This window comes from Quercus robur, chromosome 12, assembly GCF_932294415.1.
Source record: "Quercus robur chromosome 12, dhQueRobu3.1, whole genome shotgun sequence".
Classification (NCBI taxonomy): Eukaryota; Viridiplantae; Streptophyta; class Magnoliopsida; order Fagales; family Fagaceae; genus Quercus; species Quercus robur.
In genome coordinates, this window is record NC_065545.1 from 35,007,215 (window position 1) to 35,025,603 (window position 18,389).

Here is an 18,389-nt window from a genome sequence, read left to right on the forward strand (position 1 = left end):
TTTGAAATATTATCGTATGTATTAAAAAAAGAAGCATCTCTATTACACTGACTTGCCTTTCATTTCACTATCGAAATATTATTTTATTCATAAACAGGCTAAAACATTCAAGGGCGTGTTAGGCCATCAATTTTGGGTCTCACCCTTGTTGGAAAAATCCGAGGATCTCCAATCAATTGCCATTAACCAAATTCATTTCATAGCATTGTTGTTGTTGTTGTTTTTTTTTTTTGGTGGGGGTGGGGGGTCTAATAAAATGTGTACGTAGTTGATTATCAAACTGTAAGGGTTTTTTTTTTTTTTTTTTTTTTTTTTTTTTTTTTTTTTTTTTTTTTCTACCTCGTAATTTATATACATCAACAGTCAAGTTATTTAGTTGCTTCTTGGCATGATGAATCTTGCTTCAATCCCCCTACCAAATTTTTTAACCATTATGAAAAAACAAAGAATATTCAGCAAGTTTACATTTAAAAATAAAATATAAATGCACTAGATATTAATTTGTATTTGCATAATATGATAACATACTGTCAAGAGCTTTGTAATTTAACTGGTTAATACCTTTTAATGTGTCAATGATATTGAATTATAAATAAATAATAATAATAAATTTTGAAAATGATAACATACTATTTTTTTTTAATCAAGAATCTGATCTAAATACAACTTGCACCCAAAATGAATGAGAAAATTACTAGTCACTCCTACTTAAGTGAGCAAGACTAAACCAGATGACATAGAATAGAGGGACAAATGTTAACGTCAATGAAACTTGTTCATCTATGCATTGAACACTTCACCATTGTGAGGAAGGAGAAGGATCATGAAGTTGAATGCTATTACAAGACCTTTTTGTTTTCCGTTCAACATTTCAAACGAGTTGATGGGAAGCTTGGTGGTTTAAGTAACCAATCTGCACACCAAATAGTTTGAGCACTTTATTTGCCTCCTCTTGTCTCATGCTAGCAGCATCTAGGCCATTGTTGATGATTCCTTTTATACCCATTTCCTGCTCCATATTCCCACCAGAGACAGAATTTTCCACATTTTTTGGCTGTGCATCTATCATGTAAAACACACTGTTCTCTTCATTCTCACATCTGTAGAAAAAGACAATGTCTTTATGGTTCAAGTTATTCATCTTGAGAAAGTGACTCCAGCCATTTGTGAAAACATAGCTCTTGGAACTCTTCCAAAATGAATATTGAAAAGTCCATGAACGACAATGTTTATCATAGAAGGTTAATTTGATGGACTCTCTCCTCTCTTCATTTTTGACTGAATCGATGATGGCAAGTGGTGGGAAGTATTTCAATGCAAATTCCTTTGGGATGAGCAAATTCTTGTTGGCAACATCGTTGTGGGTCAATTCCTTCTGAAAGAGTAACTGGTATGAGATTCCTTGATCATTCAGTAAGTTACATGTTGGATTTCCCTTAACCGAAGAATGATTTGATCGGAACTTTTTGAACTTGGATGAGTAAGTTTGATCCCTGATCATGTTCAGAATTTCCTCATTTGAGTACTGGCTTTGGAATATGCTCTCTTGATCAGAGTAATTAGTCCAAGGGAAGTTGAGGGGGGCATCACGCCTTTGAAGCTTGATGGATGCTCTATCATAAGCCCTGGCTGCCTGTTCCTCTTTCTGATGTGCTCCAAGCCAATATGGCTTGTACTTATGGGAGATCCGTGCACCCCATTTACCACTGCTCAGAGGCATTACTCCTTTGAATCTAGAGGAGGAGCCTCCACTAAAACTACTCGGATTCTTATTTTTCGGATTATCATCCAAGTGTGGAGTCTCCACCACCATGTCTATTCTTGATTTTGAAGACAATTCCACCTCCATAAACTTGTGAAGAGAAAGATTTCTTTTTGAGAAAATGACAGTAAGGAATAACAAAGAAAAGGAGTAGAAACCAAGAATGTCAAGTTTTACATTAGGCTCTTGTCCATGTATAAGTTGGAACCTTTGCCATATATAATACAACACACAGGAGAATTGGTTATGGCAATTTTAAATTATAATGACAAAACTAGAAGGTTCAAGTCATTTATGCATAGTTTTTTTGGTTTCCCACAGTGTATCCTCAAAGCTTTCAACTATAGTTAAATTCATGTTTTTTTTTTATGGGAATCAAATTCATGTTTTTGTTTTGACATCATCCAAGGACATTCATTTTTTGGTAGGTTTTTTTGTGAGTTTCCAAATTTGAACCTCTATCACTAATGAAAACAGAAGAGAAAATCTAAATTTTTGCAGTAGAGTCATTTACCTGAGTTTATCTGGCTTACCATATAAATTATTCCCTCAACGAATAAAAATAGTTAGAAAAGGCTACCAAAATAATATACAATTGGTTTTACACAGACAGGCTGGGCTATAAAATTCATAATGATGACCTTAGAATGACCTATCACTCTCATTATGGTTTACCCATCATTACAAATTGTCACTTGGATTGGCTTAAACTTTTCATGACTAGAATTTATGTGTTAGTCACAAAAAAGATACGGTTTGTGTCCAGTGCATTAGTGCACTGGACAAGTTGAGATGCAGACACGTAAATACATCCTAACGTGTCCAGTGCACTAATACACTGGACACAATCTCAACCCTGAAAAAAAATATCAAGGTTTTTCATAAGTTGGAATAAAAGTTAAGAATTGCTTAAATGACATAATTGGTAAATAATTGTACAACTAGAGTTTTAGTGACTTCCTATGTTTTATTCATTTTCTTAGTGAAGCTTGTTCAACGTAACTTTTTTTCCTCATCCCACATGACACAATTTTATCTACAACTCATGACACATCAACATTATTTTGTGCAAGTAAAAAATAACAAGTCATGAGTTAAATTTCTTTAAAGGGCCAATTTTCATCCAACTTCTTTCTCAATATATATATATATATATATATATTTCATCCAACTACACGGGTTTGATTATTTACCAAGGATCCACATATTTTCTCGGATTGACATAAAGTCTTTATTTTCTTTATATTATAAGTTGGACACAACCTTACCATCAAAAAAAAAAAAAAAAAAAAAAAAAAAAAAAAGTTGGACACAACCTACTATTCTTCCTTCCTCACTTCACAGAATTGGCTTTACCGTTTGGTTGGAAGGGTAGAAAAGTGAAATGATAGAAAATTATGGGAAGATAGAAAATATTTAATTTTCCCTCATGTGTGTTTAGTTGGAGAGATGGAAAGTGGAAGGATGAAAAACTCTTTTGTTTGGTTGAGAGGAAAAATGAGAGGATGAAAAATGAAGTAAGTATAAATTTACAATTATGTCTCTATTAAATAAAACAAAAAAGTAACACATTTTTTTATTTAAAAATTGTGTATGAAGTATGAACACTTCAAATTTTTTTTAAAAGGAGTACAAGCTAAAGGAAGATGAGCACTAAAAAAAAAAAGAGAAGTACAGGAAAAGACCAAAAAAAAAAAGAATAAAAAAAAATCGCAAAATTAAACAAAGAGGAAGATATTTTTTGATAACCAAAAAAAAAATAGATAGCAGTACTATGATTGTACAACGGACTGGGATAAAAATCAGAGGAAAAAAAAAAGTGATAGAAACGAAAACCCATGTGCACTTGCACATGGGTATTCCAGTCTTTTTAATGCACTAAGTTTTCTCTCCATTTTGGAGAGAAAATATTTTGGTGAATCCAGACAAAAAACACCTAGACCTAACCATATTTTTTTCCTCTCCTCCTTCCAACCAAACACCCATTAAAAAGTTATCTTCACTTTTCTCTCCTCAATTTTCCATCCTCCCTAAAATCTCTCCAAACAAACATACCCTTAAAGTCCGAATCTTGTTACTTCATCAATAGGCTCATGGCTTATATCTCTGTCAAAATATGGATTGGTATTAAATAAAAGGTCCTTTCTCCTCAATAAATCAAGGGTCAAGGGCCCGCTTCATCCTTTTCATGTCTCCATGATGGACTTCCCAACAAAGGCTCATACTTACACAAAATGGTTTATGCCAAAAAATTGCCCAACTTCACAATAGACCATCAAAGTCTTAGTGGTATATATGATATTATCTTTACTGTCACGTGGCATGAAGTCGATGAGTCTATACTGACCCTTATTTATTTAGCAAAAAAATAAAAGTGGTATGTGAAAATGCTAGTCATGTGGGATCTTGGAAAAATGAAGGTCAACTCCATTTTGGTACCAAAGAACAAGTCTAGTACCAATTTTTACACTAATGGTCCGTTTGGATTGAGGGAGAGGGAAGGAGAGTAGAATAGAATAGAGTAAAATTGACTCAAAATTAGCCTATTTTCAATCAATTCTATTCTACTCCCCTCCACTCTCCCTCTTTCCTCCCTCAATCCAAACAGGCCCAAAAGACAAAAAGGTTTGATGGTCTAAAGATGGACAAATGGGAACTACAAGAGCATGTGACCTTAGGAATCATCCACGTGAAAAGGTTAGGTCTTGTATTAATGTCTCACAAAATTGTGGTAACTAATGATACTATACTTCTTAGGTAGAGATTTTTACCTTGGATTCACTACTTATTTTATTTTAAAAAGAAAAAGAATTAGAAAACCATTGAAATGAAATATGTCCATTTTATTTCATTTAAAATATAGAGTATAACATCACAATAATAGTCTTGTTTCTAAATACAATTTATTATTAAAAAAATATGACACAGTTTTGCTACATTATAAAAATATGAAAATAATAGGATAAGAACTAGTCTAGAACTATTGGTCTAACATCAAGTGCTAAGTTGCGAAGTGGGAAGGTGTTTCCACTCTCCCAATGTAATCAGTCTTCTAGAACATAGTGGTCATAGATTCATGTCATGCAAAAATTCATGATATAGCGTTCAAACATGTCAGAGCAACAAGAAACGAAAATTCAACATGTAATTGAAACCCTAATCCTAGTGGTATGTTCATCATGTTCATATGGACACCTCATTTTTCAACCTTCATTTAACCTCACTAGAAGCAAATATGTCAATTTGGGACCTAAAAGGACAAATCATATTTTGACCATTAGATTTCCAATTCTTCATTTAAAATAAATCTAGAAGTTCTAATGATCAAAATGACATATCATGTTCTTCAATTCGACCATTGGATTAAAAGTTACACTGAATCAAGTTTTAAATGTTAATATGCATCCCTAAAATTAGAACTAGACATATGTTATTATGGTTGATTAATTATGATTGGTACTTTAATGGATTACTTATGATCAATGACGTGTCATAGTTGATAATCCCATTGGTTTAGGCTTTAGACAAGAATGCACCATCAGACATAGGATCATTTAGTTTTAATGGATAAATAATTTAGTTTCTAAATTAAATCTCTTAAGGATAACTATATAATTAAAATACATTAATTCCTAAATATTCATTACCCTTAACTGATTCAAATTGGCTAAATTTTGGTCCAAAACTTGAATGGAACTCAAAATTTTATCAAAATTTGTTAAAATCGTGAATTTTTTTTTTTTTTTTTAAAAATTCCGATTCACATTGGGAGGCAATTTTGGTATAGTGAATGTGTGAAAATGATTACATTTTGTATTATCTTTCAAATAACATTGGTTTCATCTCAATCCGATTTGTGAGCAGAAAGTTATGGTTAAAACACTTAGTCATGTTCTAACCTAAAAATTCAACAATTTAATTCATATTTTCTGATTTCAATTCTTACCCAATTAGATTGTTGAGATAGAAATCTGAATTTATCAGCTTGCATGGCAAAGAAGGCATATAATCATTTGCAAAGAAAAAAGAGAGTCAAGAAGATGTATCCTATATACATGGATTCCTCAATGAAATTTGATCGTAGAAGTAGTATAAGTAAAAAAAAAAAAAAAAAATCTAATGACGCAGTAATTATTCGTGATATGGAGAGTTGTAATAATAAAGCAAGATTTCAAAGGCGAATGCTACAAAATCATTCTTAGGAATGTAGTCACATATTGTGCAGAACATCAACTAGCGATAAATAATATAAATTATAATAGAGATAGCAGATCTTCTTGTCTCAGTCCTTTAGAGCTCTAGAAAAAACCCCTCGAACTACCGTTCACCAAATTAATAGAGTATTAGTAGTGATTTCTACGCATACCTTCACTTGTGGCTTGGGGGGTATCTATAGAGTCAAGTTGGCTCAGTAAAGTTGGGCGGAGTTTCCCCTTGCAATCAGGCAAAGAGCCTGACAACATGCCACCCTCTTAGATCAGTTGTGGGGTCATAATCCTAAGGTGCTTTCCCATAGTTGAGCAAGTTCCTATTGTGTTGTATTAAATGCAAATGACGGTATGTGAGCCATAATTAATGATGGATGAGAGAAAGTATATCATTCTGTGGACACTGCTCCTTTTGACGAAGAAGAGGTTGGAAACTGACATTTAGGGTAGCTCTCTCCTATATTGCCTTGATCAAAAGGTTTGATTGTTTTGTAAGTTGTTCAGCCATGTCAGGCTGTCCTGACCAAAGTTGTTAATACCACACTAGAAGCCATTTTGGTTTGTTCAAGGAAACATGATATTTCAGTATTAGTTAATACCAATATATTGGGTTATAGTATATATTATTTTTTAAAGCCATATAATTTGTTACGAGTATTTCAATTTTAAGCCCATGCCTTATATGATATGCCAACCTCAAGCCCAAAGAAGCACACAAACAGACAAAAAGGTTTATGTGGGAAGGGGAAGCCCAAAGAAAGAGGATCATTGGGCAGAATCTGCTTGAGGGACAACGGAACCCAACTATTCATCATATTAGGCCCAGTCCAGTCAGGATAACCCATTCAGAGAAACCAAGGAAAATGACTCACCCAAGGAGCAAATGCTCCTCGGAAAACCGGGGATAGACCACCAAGGCCATAGGGCTGAAGGCCGAAGAAAGTAGTAGAGACATGCAAGCAATGGAATGAGAAAGCTTCCAAATAAAATACTCATCACCTCTGCATTTAATGCACTGTACCAACTCAACCTACCGCATTAATGGCAAAATAACCCCTTAAACAGTGCCCTCACCGCTTGCAGCCTACTTTACCACCACCAACAAGGTAATGATGGGACAAGTATCCAAGTAAGGATCAACGACTGTCCAAGTGGAGGGCTAGGATGCAATCTACATAGCTATATAAAGGAAGGAAGCTCCACCAAGAAGGGGGATCAAAAAAGGTTGGGAGAGAGAAATAAGAACAATAGAGAGAGAAAGTAATCATTGTAAAACTGAGAAGTATAAATCAATAGAATTGTTGCTCCTCGACTAGTTCGAGGAAGAAACTTATATAAGAATCCTTCTTTCTTCCTTGACTTAGCTCTTAAATTATACTATCGTTCTTGCCAACTTTCTTTCTTTAAATTACCAAACCAAGACTACCAAAGGCATTGAAGGTTGATCTTAGCCATCCACCTCTATAAATTAGTTGTATTGGGCCTTAAACCCAACCCATTCTTGATCAAGTTAGGCTGGGCCAACTCAATTTCGCCCCCTACAGTTTAAAAGTTGAAATATTCAACATGTTTTAACTTTTCAAATATCAAAAATTGGCACCTAAATTAAGAAATCACACATTAAAAAAGAAAAAGAAAAATAAAGAAAGAGTGAAAAAAGTAAAGGGTGGAGAACCTGGGGTGTAGGGAGAAGCAACAACAAAAGGAGCAAACAAAGCAAAGAATAAGAAGACCAATAAAGCGAAAAATAAGAAGACTGAAGACTTGCAACAACGTGGGTTGTGGGTATAGAATGGATAATTCCTCAAAAACTTGGATACGAATCCAGCAATTCCTCAAAAACTTGGATACGATACAGTGGGATACATGGTGGGATCCATGTATTAATTATTTATTAGGGTAAATTGCAAAGTACACCCCTAACGTTTGGGGGTGATTGGATTTTACACCCCAACGTTTCGAAATTTTGATTTTACACCCCAACGTTTGGTTCCGTTAGCAAATCACATCCCCGGTTAGTTTTTGCTGTTAATTGCCAAGTCATCTTGCTGACGTGTTTTTTTTTTTTTGCCAAATAAGCTCAAAATGACACAGTTGCAATGGGAATGATGTGATGACTTTGCACATGCTAAACGGCACCGTTCTGCCCAAAGAGAAAACAAACAAAATCTGCTAGGCGTTTCCCCACCAAACAGAAAATCTCAAAACAAAATACCCAGATTTTCAAAATGCCCAAATATTCAAAATATGTAAAAAGCTGTAACCGTCTCCTCCTCCTCTCTGTCTCTGTATGTTAGTCTGTGCTTGTTTTTGATCAATGGGGTTTTTGGTTTCAAGTAGATGTGGAAGCTGATGTGGCGGTGGCTGGGCAGCCCCCAAAGAAGAGGACGTTCAAGAAGTTCAGATTCAGAGGCGTCGACTTGGATGCGCTTCTGGACATGTCCACCGACGACCTCGTCAAGCTCTTCACTGCCAGAGCTCGCAGAAGGTTTTTTTTTTTTTTTTTTTTCATCTATTTCATCTTTCATTTTTATTTGTTTTAGAATTGTTTTATTAATTTTGTGTGAGAAATTTTGTAGGTTTCAGAGGGGTTTGAAGCGAAAGCCCATGGCTTTGATCAAGAAATTGTGCAAAGCTGTAACCATCTCTCTCTATCTCTTTAAATTTTTACATATTTTGAATATTTGGGCATTTTGAAAATCTGGGTATTTTGTTTTGAGATTTTCTGTTTGGTGGGGAAATGCCTAGCAGATTTTGTTGTTTTCTTTTTGGGCAAAACGGTGCCGTTTAGCATGTGCCAAGTCATCACATCATTTCCATTGCAACTGTGTCATTTTGAGCTTATTTGGCAAAAAAAAAAAAAAAACACGTCAGCAAGATGACTTGGCAATTAACAGCAAAAACTAACCGAGGGTGTGATTTGCTAACGGAACCAAACATTGGGGTGTAAAATCAAAGTTTCGAAACGTTGGGGTGTAAAATCCAATCACCCCCAAACGTTAGGGGTGTACTTTGCAATTTACCCTTATTTATTATATATTGTTAAACATTTTAAAGGAGTAATTATTCAATGTTCCAGGAGCACATTATATATGTGCTCCCTCCTCTTACATAATAGTGGATCTCACTAATTAAATTCAAAATAGGATCCACTATTATGCTCCCAGAATACTGAATAATTACATCATTGCTAAGCATGTATCAACTTTAGAACAAAAATGGATAATAAAGTGAACCCATAGCCTTTTAATAATGTTTAGAATACAAACCAAAATCCAAAAGGGTAAATAAAAGATAACTTTTTCTCCAAAAATAAATAAATAAATAAATAAATAATAACTAGATAAGAGCATTCCCATCAAGGGAGTCAAAATTTTTAGCATTTACCATCTCAAAACACTACTTTTTAGCTTTTAACACCTCACTTTATAATGCATCATACATCAAAGATTCTATTTTTTTTACCACTTCATTTAAATATTATTTTTTTATTCTCTGTATGTTTCTTTCTCTCTCTTCTTATCTGTGTCCCTCCCTTTCTCTGAAAACCCACCACTTTCTTTGCAAACCCACACCCACGGCTAGCCGCTGCCAGCCACCACCATCGAAAACAAAAAATAAAAATAAAACCAACCCTGCGCCACCATAGCTACAACAACTACCACTCTCACCACCACCCACAACCATGACCACCAACCACCAAAATCATAACCAAATCACAAACCCACAACCTCATTACCACCAACAATCGGAAAAAGAAAAAGAAATTCAACCCACCAAAATCACAAACTCAAACCCACAACCTCATCACCACCAACAATCGAAAAAGGTAAAAAGAAAAACAACCATTGAGAGAGAGCAAAAGCACATCAATGCCATCGCTTATGGCCTAATCCATACCTGCGAGTGAGGCTGCGAGTAAATCGGCTTAGTCGAAGTCAAGTGAGGTGGCCAGCCACCACAATTCCAACGACCATCACGTTGATTAGAGACCCACGCCGGTCAGAGACCCATGAACCCAGACCCACAAAATCAAATCACCCCGCCGTCAAGCTCTACCTCCATATCAGAGGCAACACTCTGAAGGCGAAGTGGATTTCGTGTCCAATGGCGTTTGGGCTTTGAAGTTCCAGACCGACGAACCTTGGAGGGGAGGAGCTCAAATCGTAAAATAGAAAGAAACAGAAGCTACGGGAAAGAGAGAAGAGGAAAGTGAGAGAGGAGAGAGAAGAAAGAAGAGAAAAAGTGACCATTGGGAATATAAAATATATATATATATATATATTTAGTTTAACATTTATGCTACAGTGAACTGATATCAATAACAGCTCACTGTAGGCTGTAGCATAAATGTGTTGGTGGTAAAATTTAGGCATTTGAAATCTTTGATGTATTGGGTATTTTTGTGTGTTAGTGGTAAAATTTAGCTTTTAGCATCCTTAATGGGAATGCTCAAAGCGTTTAACATTGAAACCAATATCTAAAAAAGGGAGTTTGGGCTATTTCTCGCCATTGATGAGTAGGTTACGAACGTAGCAAGGCCACATCCCGATCACATCCCAGACATGTCAACATTTTTTTCCCCAAAAAAATAAAGTTGGGACACACATGCAGAAGTATATCAAAGGTATCCAGTATGAATACGTATTAAATATGGATACATGGGCAAAAGTGGAGAATTCGTGCTTCCTAAAAATAAAAATTGGCAGTTACGGCAAAAGAAAGAGTGACTTTAACAAGTTGGATTATGCATGGTAAATTTACATTCAGGTCTAAATCTGAGGGGCTAATTTTATTGTGTCACTGTTGATAAAAAGTAGGCCATCTCAAATGTACACAGCTTCTGAACCAATGTCCCACTTGAAATTTTCCTTATTTTTTTCACCGAAAACAAGGGGTGGGGTGGTGGTTTTTCAACCAAAGTTCTCTCTATGGAGATAACCAAACAATGCCATTGAGCTACAAGGCTCTTGGCCACTGAAAATTTCCAATTATCTTCAAATGAGTGGGACATACAAGGTGAATGCTGGCTTTTATTTTACAGAAATCTAAGTCTCTAACTTAAGGGTTTCTCTCATAGGGCCAAAAAAATAACTTGATGAGAAAATTAAACCAAAGACACTAACTTGTTCAGATGTAGGTCATTACCAGAATTCATTTCTTTTTATTCACCATTATACCTTGGCTTCCGCTTCTCAGCAAATGCTGCCAAGCCTTCCAGGCGATCTTTTGTGTTCAGTAGCTGCTCGTAGCACTCTTCTTCCAATGTTAAGGCTGATGCCATATCAATCTCAAGTCCCTCGTTAATGGCTCTTTTTGCCATTCTTATTGCTATTGGACCCTGTTGAGAATATTACGGGTCAATTTGATTGTGAAAGAATCATGCACAATTCTGTCTTGGTCCAACAAAATTAATTGCGTAGTTTTTGGGCTCAAGTACTAATTTCGAACATGTTATACATTTTCTATCATCAGTACAAATCATAAAGGAGTTTTATTAGTCCTAAAGCATACAATATAGAAGCTCTTGCTTTTTGAAAAAAAAAAAATTTATTCAGTACTCCGGGAGTAATGCTCCCTTCTCTCACATAATAATAAGTTCTACTGATCAAATTCATAGTGGGACCTACCATTTATGTGATAGGAGGGAGCATTAATCTTGGAGTATTGAATATTTTTCCAGGTAGAAGGGTGAAAAAATAGAGGAACATTGATGCAGCTCCATTAGTGCAGTGCCTATCATGAAAAACATATTTGTAACCTTACATTTGAGATTAGCTTTTTTTTTTTTGGCCAATATACATTTGAGATTAGCTAAAGATTGGAATTCATGGAATTTTCATCCATGCCTAAATTTATAAATGCTTAAAAAGTTGTAACTACCATAGAAATGGATTATCAAAATAGTAATATGTGCCAAGTGCAAGCATGAACAAGAATTACAAATGTTGCTTCTTGGACAATTAACAATAATGGTAAGTAATTCAGTACATGCTCTGAATTAGCTAAATTCTCGTTAACCACAAATCCTGAGCATTGTATCAATGATTCATTTCTTCAATGATCATAATGATCAACACATGGACATTTAATTAAATCACAACAACAAAAAAGTCCTGTCAGCGAATTCATGATATGGTTGCTTAAAACTAATTTCACACAACTGCATTGTTGTTTTTTTTTTTTTTTTTGATAAGTAATTTCACACAACTGCATTGTTGTTATACAGGAGACAACTATTATTACATATTAGATTAGGATAGAGAAACTTTTACCTTCTGATTTATATCCCGAGCAATTTCAAGTGCCTTTATATGAGCTTCACCAGCAGGAACACAGTAATTAACAAGACCTGCAGCATAGCACACACTTCTGTAAGTAAATATGGGACAAAAACAAAGCAGCACCCGATCATACATACCCATGGACATTGCATCTCTGCCACAAATCTTACGACCAGTGTATATAAGCTCCTTTGCTACTGCTTTTCCAACCAATCTAGGAAGCCGTTGCGTCCCACCAGCCCTGTGGAAAGCCAGGATTTGTGAGGGATGAGATGTCACTAAATAATATTAATACAGAAAGTAGCCTCTCCAAAATAGTCAAACTAAATTAATGATGTCATTCCCTAAATTTAATTATCAATCTGATTAGATACAAATGAGATTTATTAAACATTCTACACACCCAGGGATTATAGCAAGTCCCGTTTCTGGCAAGCCTAAAACTGCATCTTCTCCTGAGCCATCCAAGATGGGAAACGATCAGGACATGCAAGCAGCAAGAATCTCAGTGGACATATTAGAATTAATTCAAATGTTTATAAATCTAGAACTACCACATATCCGAAGATCACATGATAGAGCCATTTCTAGTCCACCACCCAATGCTGCTCCTTCAATAACAGCGATAGAAGGCACATGAAGTGCCTGGATAAAACATATTCAAGTAAAAAATGTCAGTGTTCAAGGTAAAGAAACTCGTTTGAGTATTCATGGAAAAGAAAGAAGTGGTTATGAAAGACACCATATCACATCTTACAAGGAGCTAACATATATATGGAGAAATGGCATAAAGTATGCAAGTCAGAATATGAGTGCAAGTAACATAACATACAGTGAGAGCAAGAGTGAAAACTACAGCATGATAAAATCAATTTGGAAAACACTTTTTAGACTAAATTGTAATTTGCACCCTTAAAATTTGGGGTAATTTTGATTTTTCCTTCCTAAAGTTTGAAATTTTGGATCCATCCCCTTAACTTTAAGTATCGTTTGGATTCAAGTTCTTCCATTAATGTGCAGTGATGGGGTGTCTATTAAGTGCCAACTAAGCTCAAAACAATGTCGTTTAGAACATTATTAAAGTCATGTCAGATATTATTTTGACTAAATTGCAATTTACACCCTTAACATTTGGAGTAATTTTGATTTTACCACTGGAAATTTCAAAATTTGGATCTATAAAACTACGTTGTTTTGAGTTAAATTGGCACCTAATGAACACCTCATCACAGCAGATGAATGGAAGACTTACATCCAAAAAATATGTAATGTTAGGGGGAATGTATCCAAATTTTGAAACTTTAAGGAGAAAAACCAAAATTACCCCAAACTAATGTTGTAAATTGTAATTTAGTCAACTGTTTAAGTCCAAAATGTAGACAGAATATTCGTGCAAAAACATGGGTTTATAAATGTCAGTTAATATTGTAAACTTATGGCACAAGAATGACTACATAAGATACTTCAGAATTCCAAAAGGAATATAACCAGAATTTCGGCAGTTGGAACTCTCTGGTAAGCGGATTAGAGCACAAATCCAGTCTTGAAGCTTAATTGAAGGGAATCTGAGGCTCAAACATGACCCAGCCTTAAACGAAATCCCGATCATTGGAAGTGATTGGAGTCAAGTGTTAGAGACATTTCGTGTGCCATTTGTTACAGTGCCAAATTTGATAGCAACGGAACTAGGATAAGGACTAACCTCTAAAAATGAGAACGTCAAGCGAAGTGATTTGACAAAAAAATGAACCTCTGAGGGATCCATTGTCCTGCGCTCCTGCCAACCCAATTAACAGCAGGACTGTCAAGCACGTGTATGATACCAGTGTGTGAATACGGTCTTAGCGATGGAAAAATTAATAATAATAACACAAGCATAATTAGAAGCATGAGATCAAACACTTGATGCCAAGACATAAAACCGAAACAGGTTAGTTACATAATAAGATATAGTGATGGTTCTTGTGGTATTCATGATTTGCACTAACACCTTAATCATTTACAACAGAAACTTCAACAGCTTACTAGCTGAAAATAGCATTAAAACCACTTTGTATCATAAATTTCAGTCAACAGATTTAACAGGATTTAAGATATAAAAAAGCCTCAAATAATGTACAGCATAGGAGTTAAAGGGAACCTCAGAATTTATGAGGAAAGAACATCTATATGGTTTTTCAAAGGTACCATATTAATGTTCTTTGCTAGTTAATCTCCCTGCCACTGCACAGGTTTCAAGCATAGCCTTAGGAAGAAAAAAGGGCTAAAAATCCTGAAAAGACTAAAAAAGTGACCATCTAAGAAAAGTACATTTTTTAAAGACCTTGCTAGCAGTTGACAAAACGTCTCAGTCCTTATAAACTCTTCCCATCCAAAACTATCTCCCTCCTCCCCCAACAACACCCTTGTTTTTTAGAATCTATTTCATACCATGGTACTTCTACGAGTCACTATTTTCTAATGAAAAGCAGCAAAACATCTATAACTATAAGCCTTTATCTGACTGGACCTAGTAAACTGAGTTATTATTAAAAACCCCATTCAACATGAAAATGTCTACAGATCATGGTTTTGTCAGCTAAACATGTAGTACTTTATTTTTAGTTACCTAAATCTTTATAATAATAATAATAATAATAATAATAATAATAACAATAACCTTTTATCTAAACTTATGATCGGAGATTTTTCACTTTCCAACCAATTTTCAAAGCTGTTCACAATAGCAAAGATACCGATCTACCAGTATACTGCCTTGGAACACATTGCCTATATAATAATTATTCTATCATTGTAGATAAACACAACTCCTGTACCCATACACGATTGAACCCATATGATAATTATAATTACAATTACAATAAAATACAATTTATATCATCCTTAAAATGACCCTTTATCCTTCTTCCTCTTAAAATTCCAAACAAACAAACAAAAAGACTTTCCCTGCAACAGTAGTCCAATTACATTACATTTGACTATTTCATACTTAAGTTCCATTCCCAAAAAACCCAAGTTGATAACTTCATTAATATTACCTTCAAATCAGCCCCTGCACAGAACACCTTTGGAACTGAACTGCAAATCATGACAACATTAGCAGAGTGGTCCTTTTCAATTGCATCAAAGGTCTGCTGTAACCCTCTTAGCATGTCCCTCCCAATAGCATTCTTAGCTCCTGGTCTCTCCAACTTGACCTCCACAATTCCTAATACATACAAAAATCTCAAATGGGTATTCTTAAAAACACAGATACACACACAAACTCAACTGGGTTTGTAGTTTCAAAAGCCAAAACGTAAGCTTGTCGAGTTTTAAAGTTTTATGAGTAAGTTACCAGAATCTGGGTCGGAGAGTCTGTCCAGTTTGACCGATTCGGAAGTTGTGGACTCCAAAATGAGAGTTCTGAGACTCTGAAACCGCCATGTGTGGGGATTGGAAGTGAAACTTGTTGTCAAACTTAGCGATTGTTGATTGGGTTTCGATTTTTTCAAACAATTATGGGTGACAGACCTCGCTAAGACCCTGAAAACTACAACCATTTTTTCTGAATTGGAAAATTTCAACGAGAATTTTGTTGAGACTCAGAGTTTTAGCGTGTGGAGAATATTGTGAGAGCAGTGTGGGAGAGAGATCATCTTTGATAACGCTGCCACTCTGTTACTTCTATCCATTGTTGGAGATGTTTCAGTTTACAGTTTACACCCTGAAAACGACGTCGTTTAAAGTTTGTGGCATTTAAAGATTTTTTTTTCTATTTAATTAAAATAAAATAAAATAAAACATTTTTAATAATAAAAAAATCTATTTAAATAATAAATTTTTTTTTTTTAAATTTCTCCCACCTACCCAAACTTAAATCTCAATTGTTTGATCCACTCTCCTCCACTCCACAACAATAAAAATTTCAAAATTCTAACTTTCCATTTCTTTTATACACTTTCTTAGATACCAAACACCCGTATGATATAAATTGAATAAAATATTACCAAATCAATATAAATTAAGGCAAACTAAACTGAAATCTTAGTTAAAAACAAAAAAAAAATAAATAAAAACAAAATAAAAAACTGAAATCTTAGTTTGATTCATCCAAACTTGGTCTACTTCTGGGAAATAACTTGCTAGCTTTGTTGCCACAACAACAATTGTCAAATTGTAAATTTTTGGGTTAATCAGATTGTAAATTTTGATCAATTTGGAAAGAAATTTTGTAAATTGGGCAAGAGAAGCAAACTCTTATTGCTCAAACTCTTACCTTAAGGCTAAATCTTATCCTTCCATTGCATATTTATCATGGTGTTTGTAAGGGCGGTTTTTGGGGCCCAGGCCCAGTAAGCAGACGATTCTGGCCCAAAAGACCCTCAACAATGAATTTGTAGAGAGTGGGTCACAGAACTAGGTCTTGACAGAGTAAATGTAGTTATTAGCAAGCCATGCAACAATTTGAACGTGGGGATATTTCATTATATTTCATGGGATAACAGTCCTTGGGGCTGTATGAGTACTTCTTATGCTCTGTTTACAGAATTCGTTTCTCTCTTTCTCTCTTCCTTCTTTTTTCTCTGCCCCTTTCTCCCTTATCATGGGGATTTTCTTCTCTTATATAGCATCCTTCAATTGATAATGACCTTACACTTGTTAACCATCTAGGCCTCTACTTGAGTGTCTGTCCCATAGGACATCCCCCTCCTTTTCCTGTGAGTTGTACTGGCCAAGATAATACTGTTCTCCTGTCCTCTCCACATTAATGCGGCTGGTAAGGGTCATCAATGGGCCGGGTCGGGCCGGCCCGACCCATTTTTACTTGGCCCATGGGCACAATGGGCTGGGTATAATGGGCTATTAACTAGTTAACGGGCCAGGTCGGGCTGGGCCGTAAGAGAAAACCTCAGCCCATGACCCTGCCCATGGGCAGTGCCCATTTGGTCTTTAGCGAGGTGGGCTATCAAGTTGGGGCTAATGGGCTACCCATGGGCTTGTGTTAGCATATTATTTTATTATTTTTATAAGGAAAGAATCAATTTTTTATAAGAGAATAATCAATCTATTTTTTTAAAGGAAAGAATTAAAGAATTTAATACTTAATTACAAATTTTTTTACAGTTAAATCTATTTAAATTTTTGTTTTGTTGATGGGAACCTATTTAATTTAATTTTTTGTTTTGTTGATGGAAACCTATTTAATTTTTTTATTAAGGCTTTAAATAGTTTTTTATTTTTATCTTTAATTTAAAAAAAAAATGTCAAATGGTTAATTCAAATTTGCTAGACTATTAAAAAAAAATATATTTAGTAAACTAAGTTTAGCACAATTACTTTGAATATCTTAGTGGTTGAGGGAGTTCATTTAAGAAATTCTTCTATAATATCTCAGGATCAATCCTTCATACACTTCCCATATATTTTTGTTATGAATTATGAGTTATTGGGCTGGGCCCATGGGTTAGGCCAATGGGCTGGGCAACGAGTTGGGCTACTGGGCTAGCCCATCGGGTACCCATGGGCATAAAAACTAGCCCACGGCCTGACCTACTGGGCTAGTGGGCTACCCATGGGCCTCAATAACAACGGGCCGGGCCGCCTATTAACCCGGTGGGCTGTCGGGTTTCGGGATCGGGCTGTGGGCCGTGGGCTATTTGATGATCCTTAGCGGCTGGAAAAGTAGCTTCCTTGCATTTAATGCGGCAGCTGTGGTTGCCCCCTGAACGTCTAGCATTTTCCTTCCATTTGGGACAATTTCTCACCGTGTACAAGGCGTGCGTTGGACTCCCATTTGGTTCGTCCGAGGAGACACTCCTCCTCGGACGCCCCTTAACAAGCCCGGCCCAATAGGATTGGGCTGAAAGTCTTCCGGCCATGTCTTCACTTCCCGCTATGGCTGGGCTCCGCATGGGTCCCAGGGCCCACTGTTGACTGATGAGTTTTACCCCCACAGTGTTGTTAGGAACATCAAAGAACCAAAGCACAATCTTAAGGTGGTGAGTGACAAAGACATAGGGAAGAAGCAATCTGATAGGTGAAAAAGGAGAGGCCGAGAGACAAAGGAGATGATGGAGGAAGAAAATGAGGTAAGAGTCAAAGAAGAGAGGAATCGTCATGGTGTGGAAACACATTTGAAATCATAATTAGATT

At 35.5% G+C, this 18,389-nt stretch overlaps 3 protein-coding genes across 3 annotated transcripts; 1 reads left to right on the forward strand and 2 right to left on the reverse strand.

Moving 5' to 3' along the window:
- Nucleotides 1–648: 648 nt before the first annotated feature.
- On the reverse strand, nt 649–2,490 carry LOC126709275 (AP2/ERF and B3 domain-containing transcription factor At1g50680-like). Its single transcript, XM_050409443.1, has one exon. The coding sequence runs from the start codon at nt 1,847–1,849 to the stop codon at nt 872–874; it is 978 nt and encodes a 325-aa protein (XP_050265400.1). The 5' UTR covers nt 1,850–2,490; the 3' UTR covers nt 649–871.
- Nucleotides 2,491–6,313: 3,823 nt separating this feature from the next.
- Nucleotides 6,314–8,685, forward strand: LOC126708428 (40S ribosomal protein S15-like). The gene is made up of 3 exons (XM_050408220.1): nt 6,314–6,319; nt 8,268–8,458; nt 8,550–8,685. Exons 1-3 carry the CDS (start codon nt 6,314–6,316, stop codon nt 8,665–8,667), a joined length of 315 nt encoding a protein of 104 aa, XP_050264177.1. The 3' UTR covers nt 8,668–8,685.
- A 2,011-nt stretch (nt 8,686–10,696) lies between these two features.
- LOC126708999 (probable enoyl-CoA hydratase 2, mitochondrial) lies at nt 10,697–15,938 on the reverse strand. The gene is made up of 8 exons (XM_050409062.1): nt 15,592–15,938; nt 15,293–15,462; nt 13,957–14,031; nt 12,809–12,899; nt 12,658–12,709; nt 12,392–12,495; nt 12,246–12,322; nt 10,697–11,311 (listed from the first exon to the last, which is right to left on the reverse strand). The coding sequence occupies exons 1-8, from the start codon at nt 15,794–15,796 to the stop codon at nt 11,135–11,137; spliced, it is 951 nt and encodes a 316-aa protein (XP_050265019.1). The 5' UTR covers nt 15,797–15,938; the 3' UTR covers nt 10,697–11,134.
- Between the last annotated feature and the right edge of the window lie 2,451 nt (nt 15,939–18,389).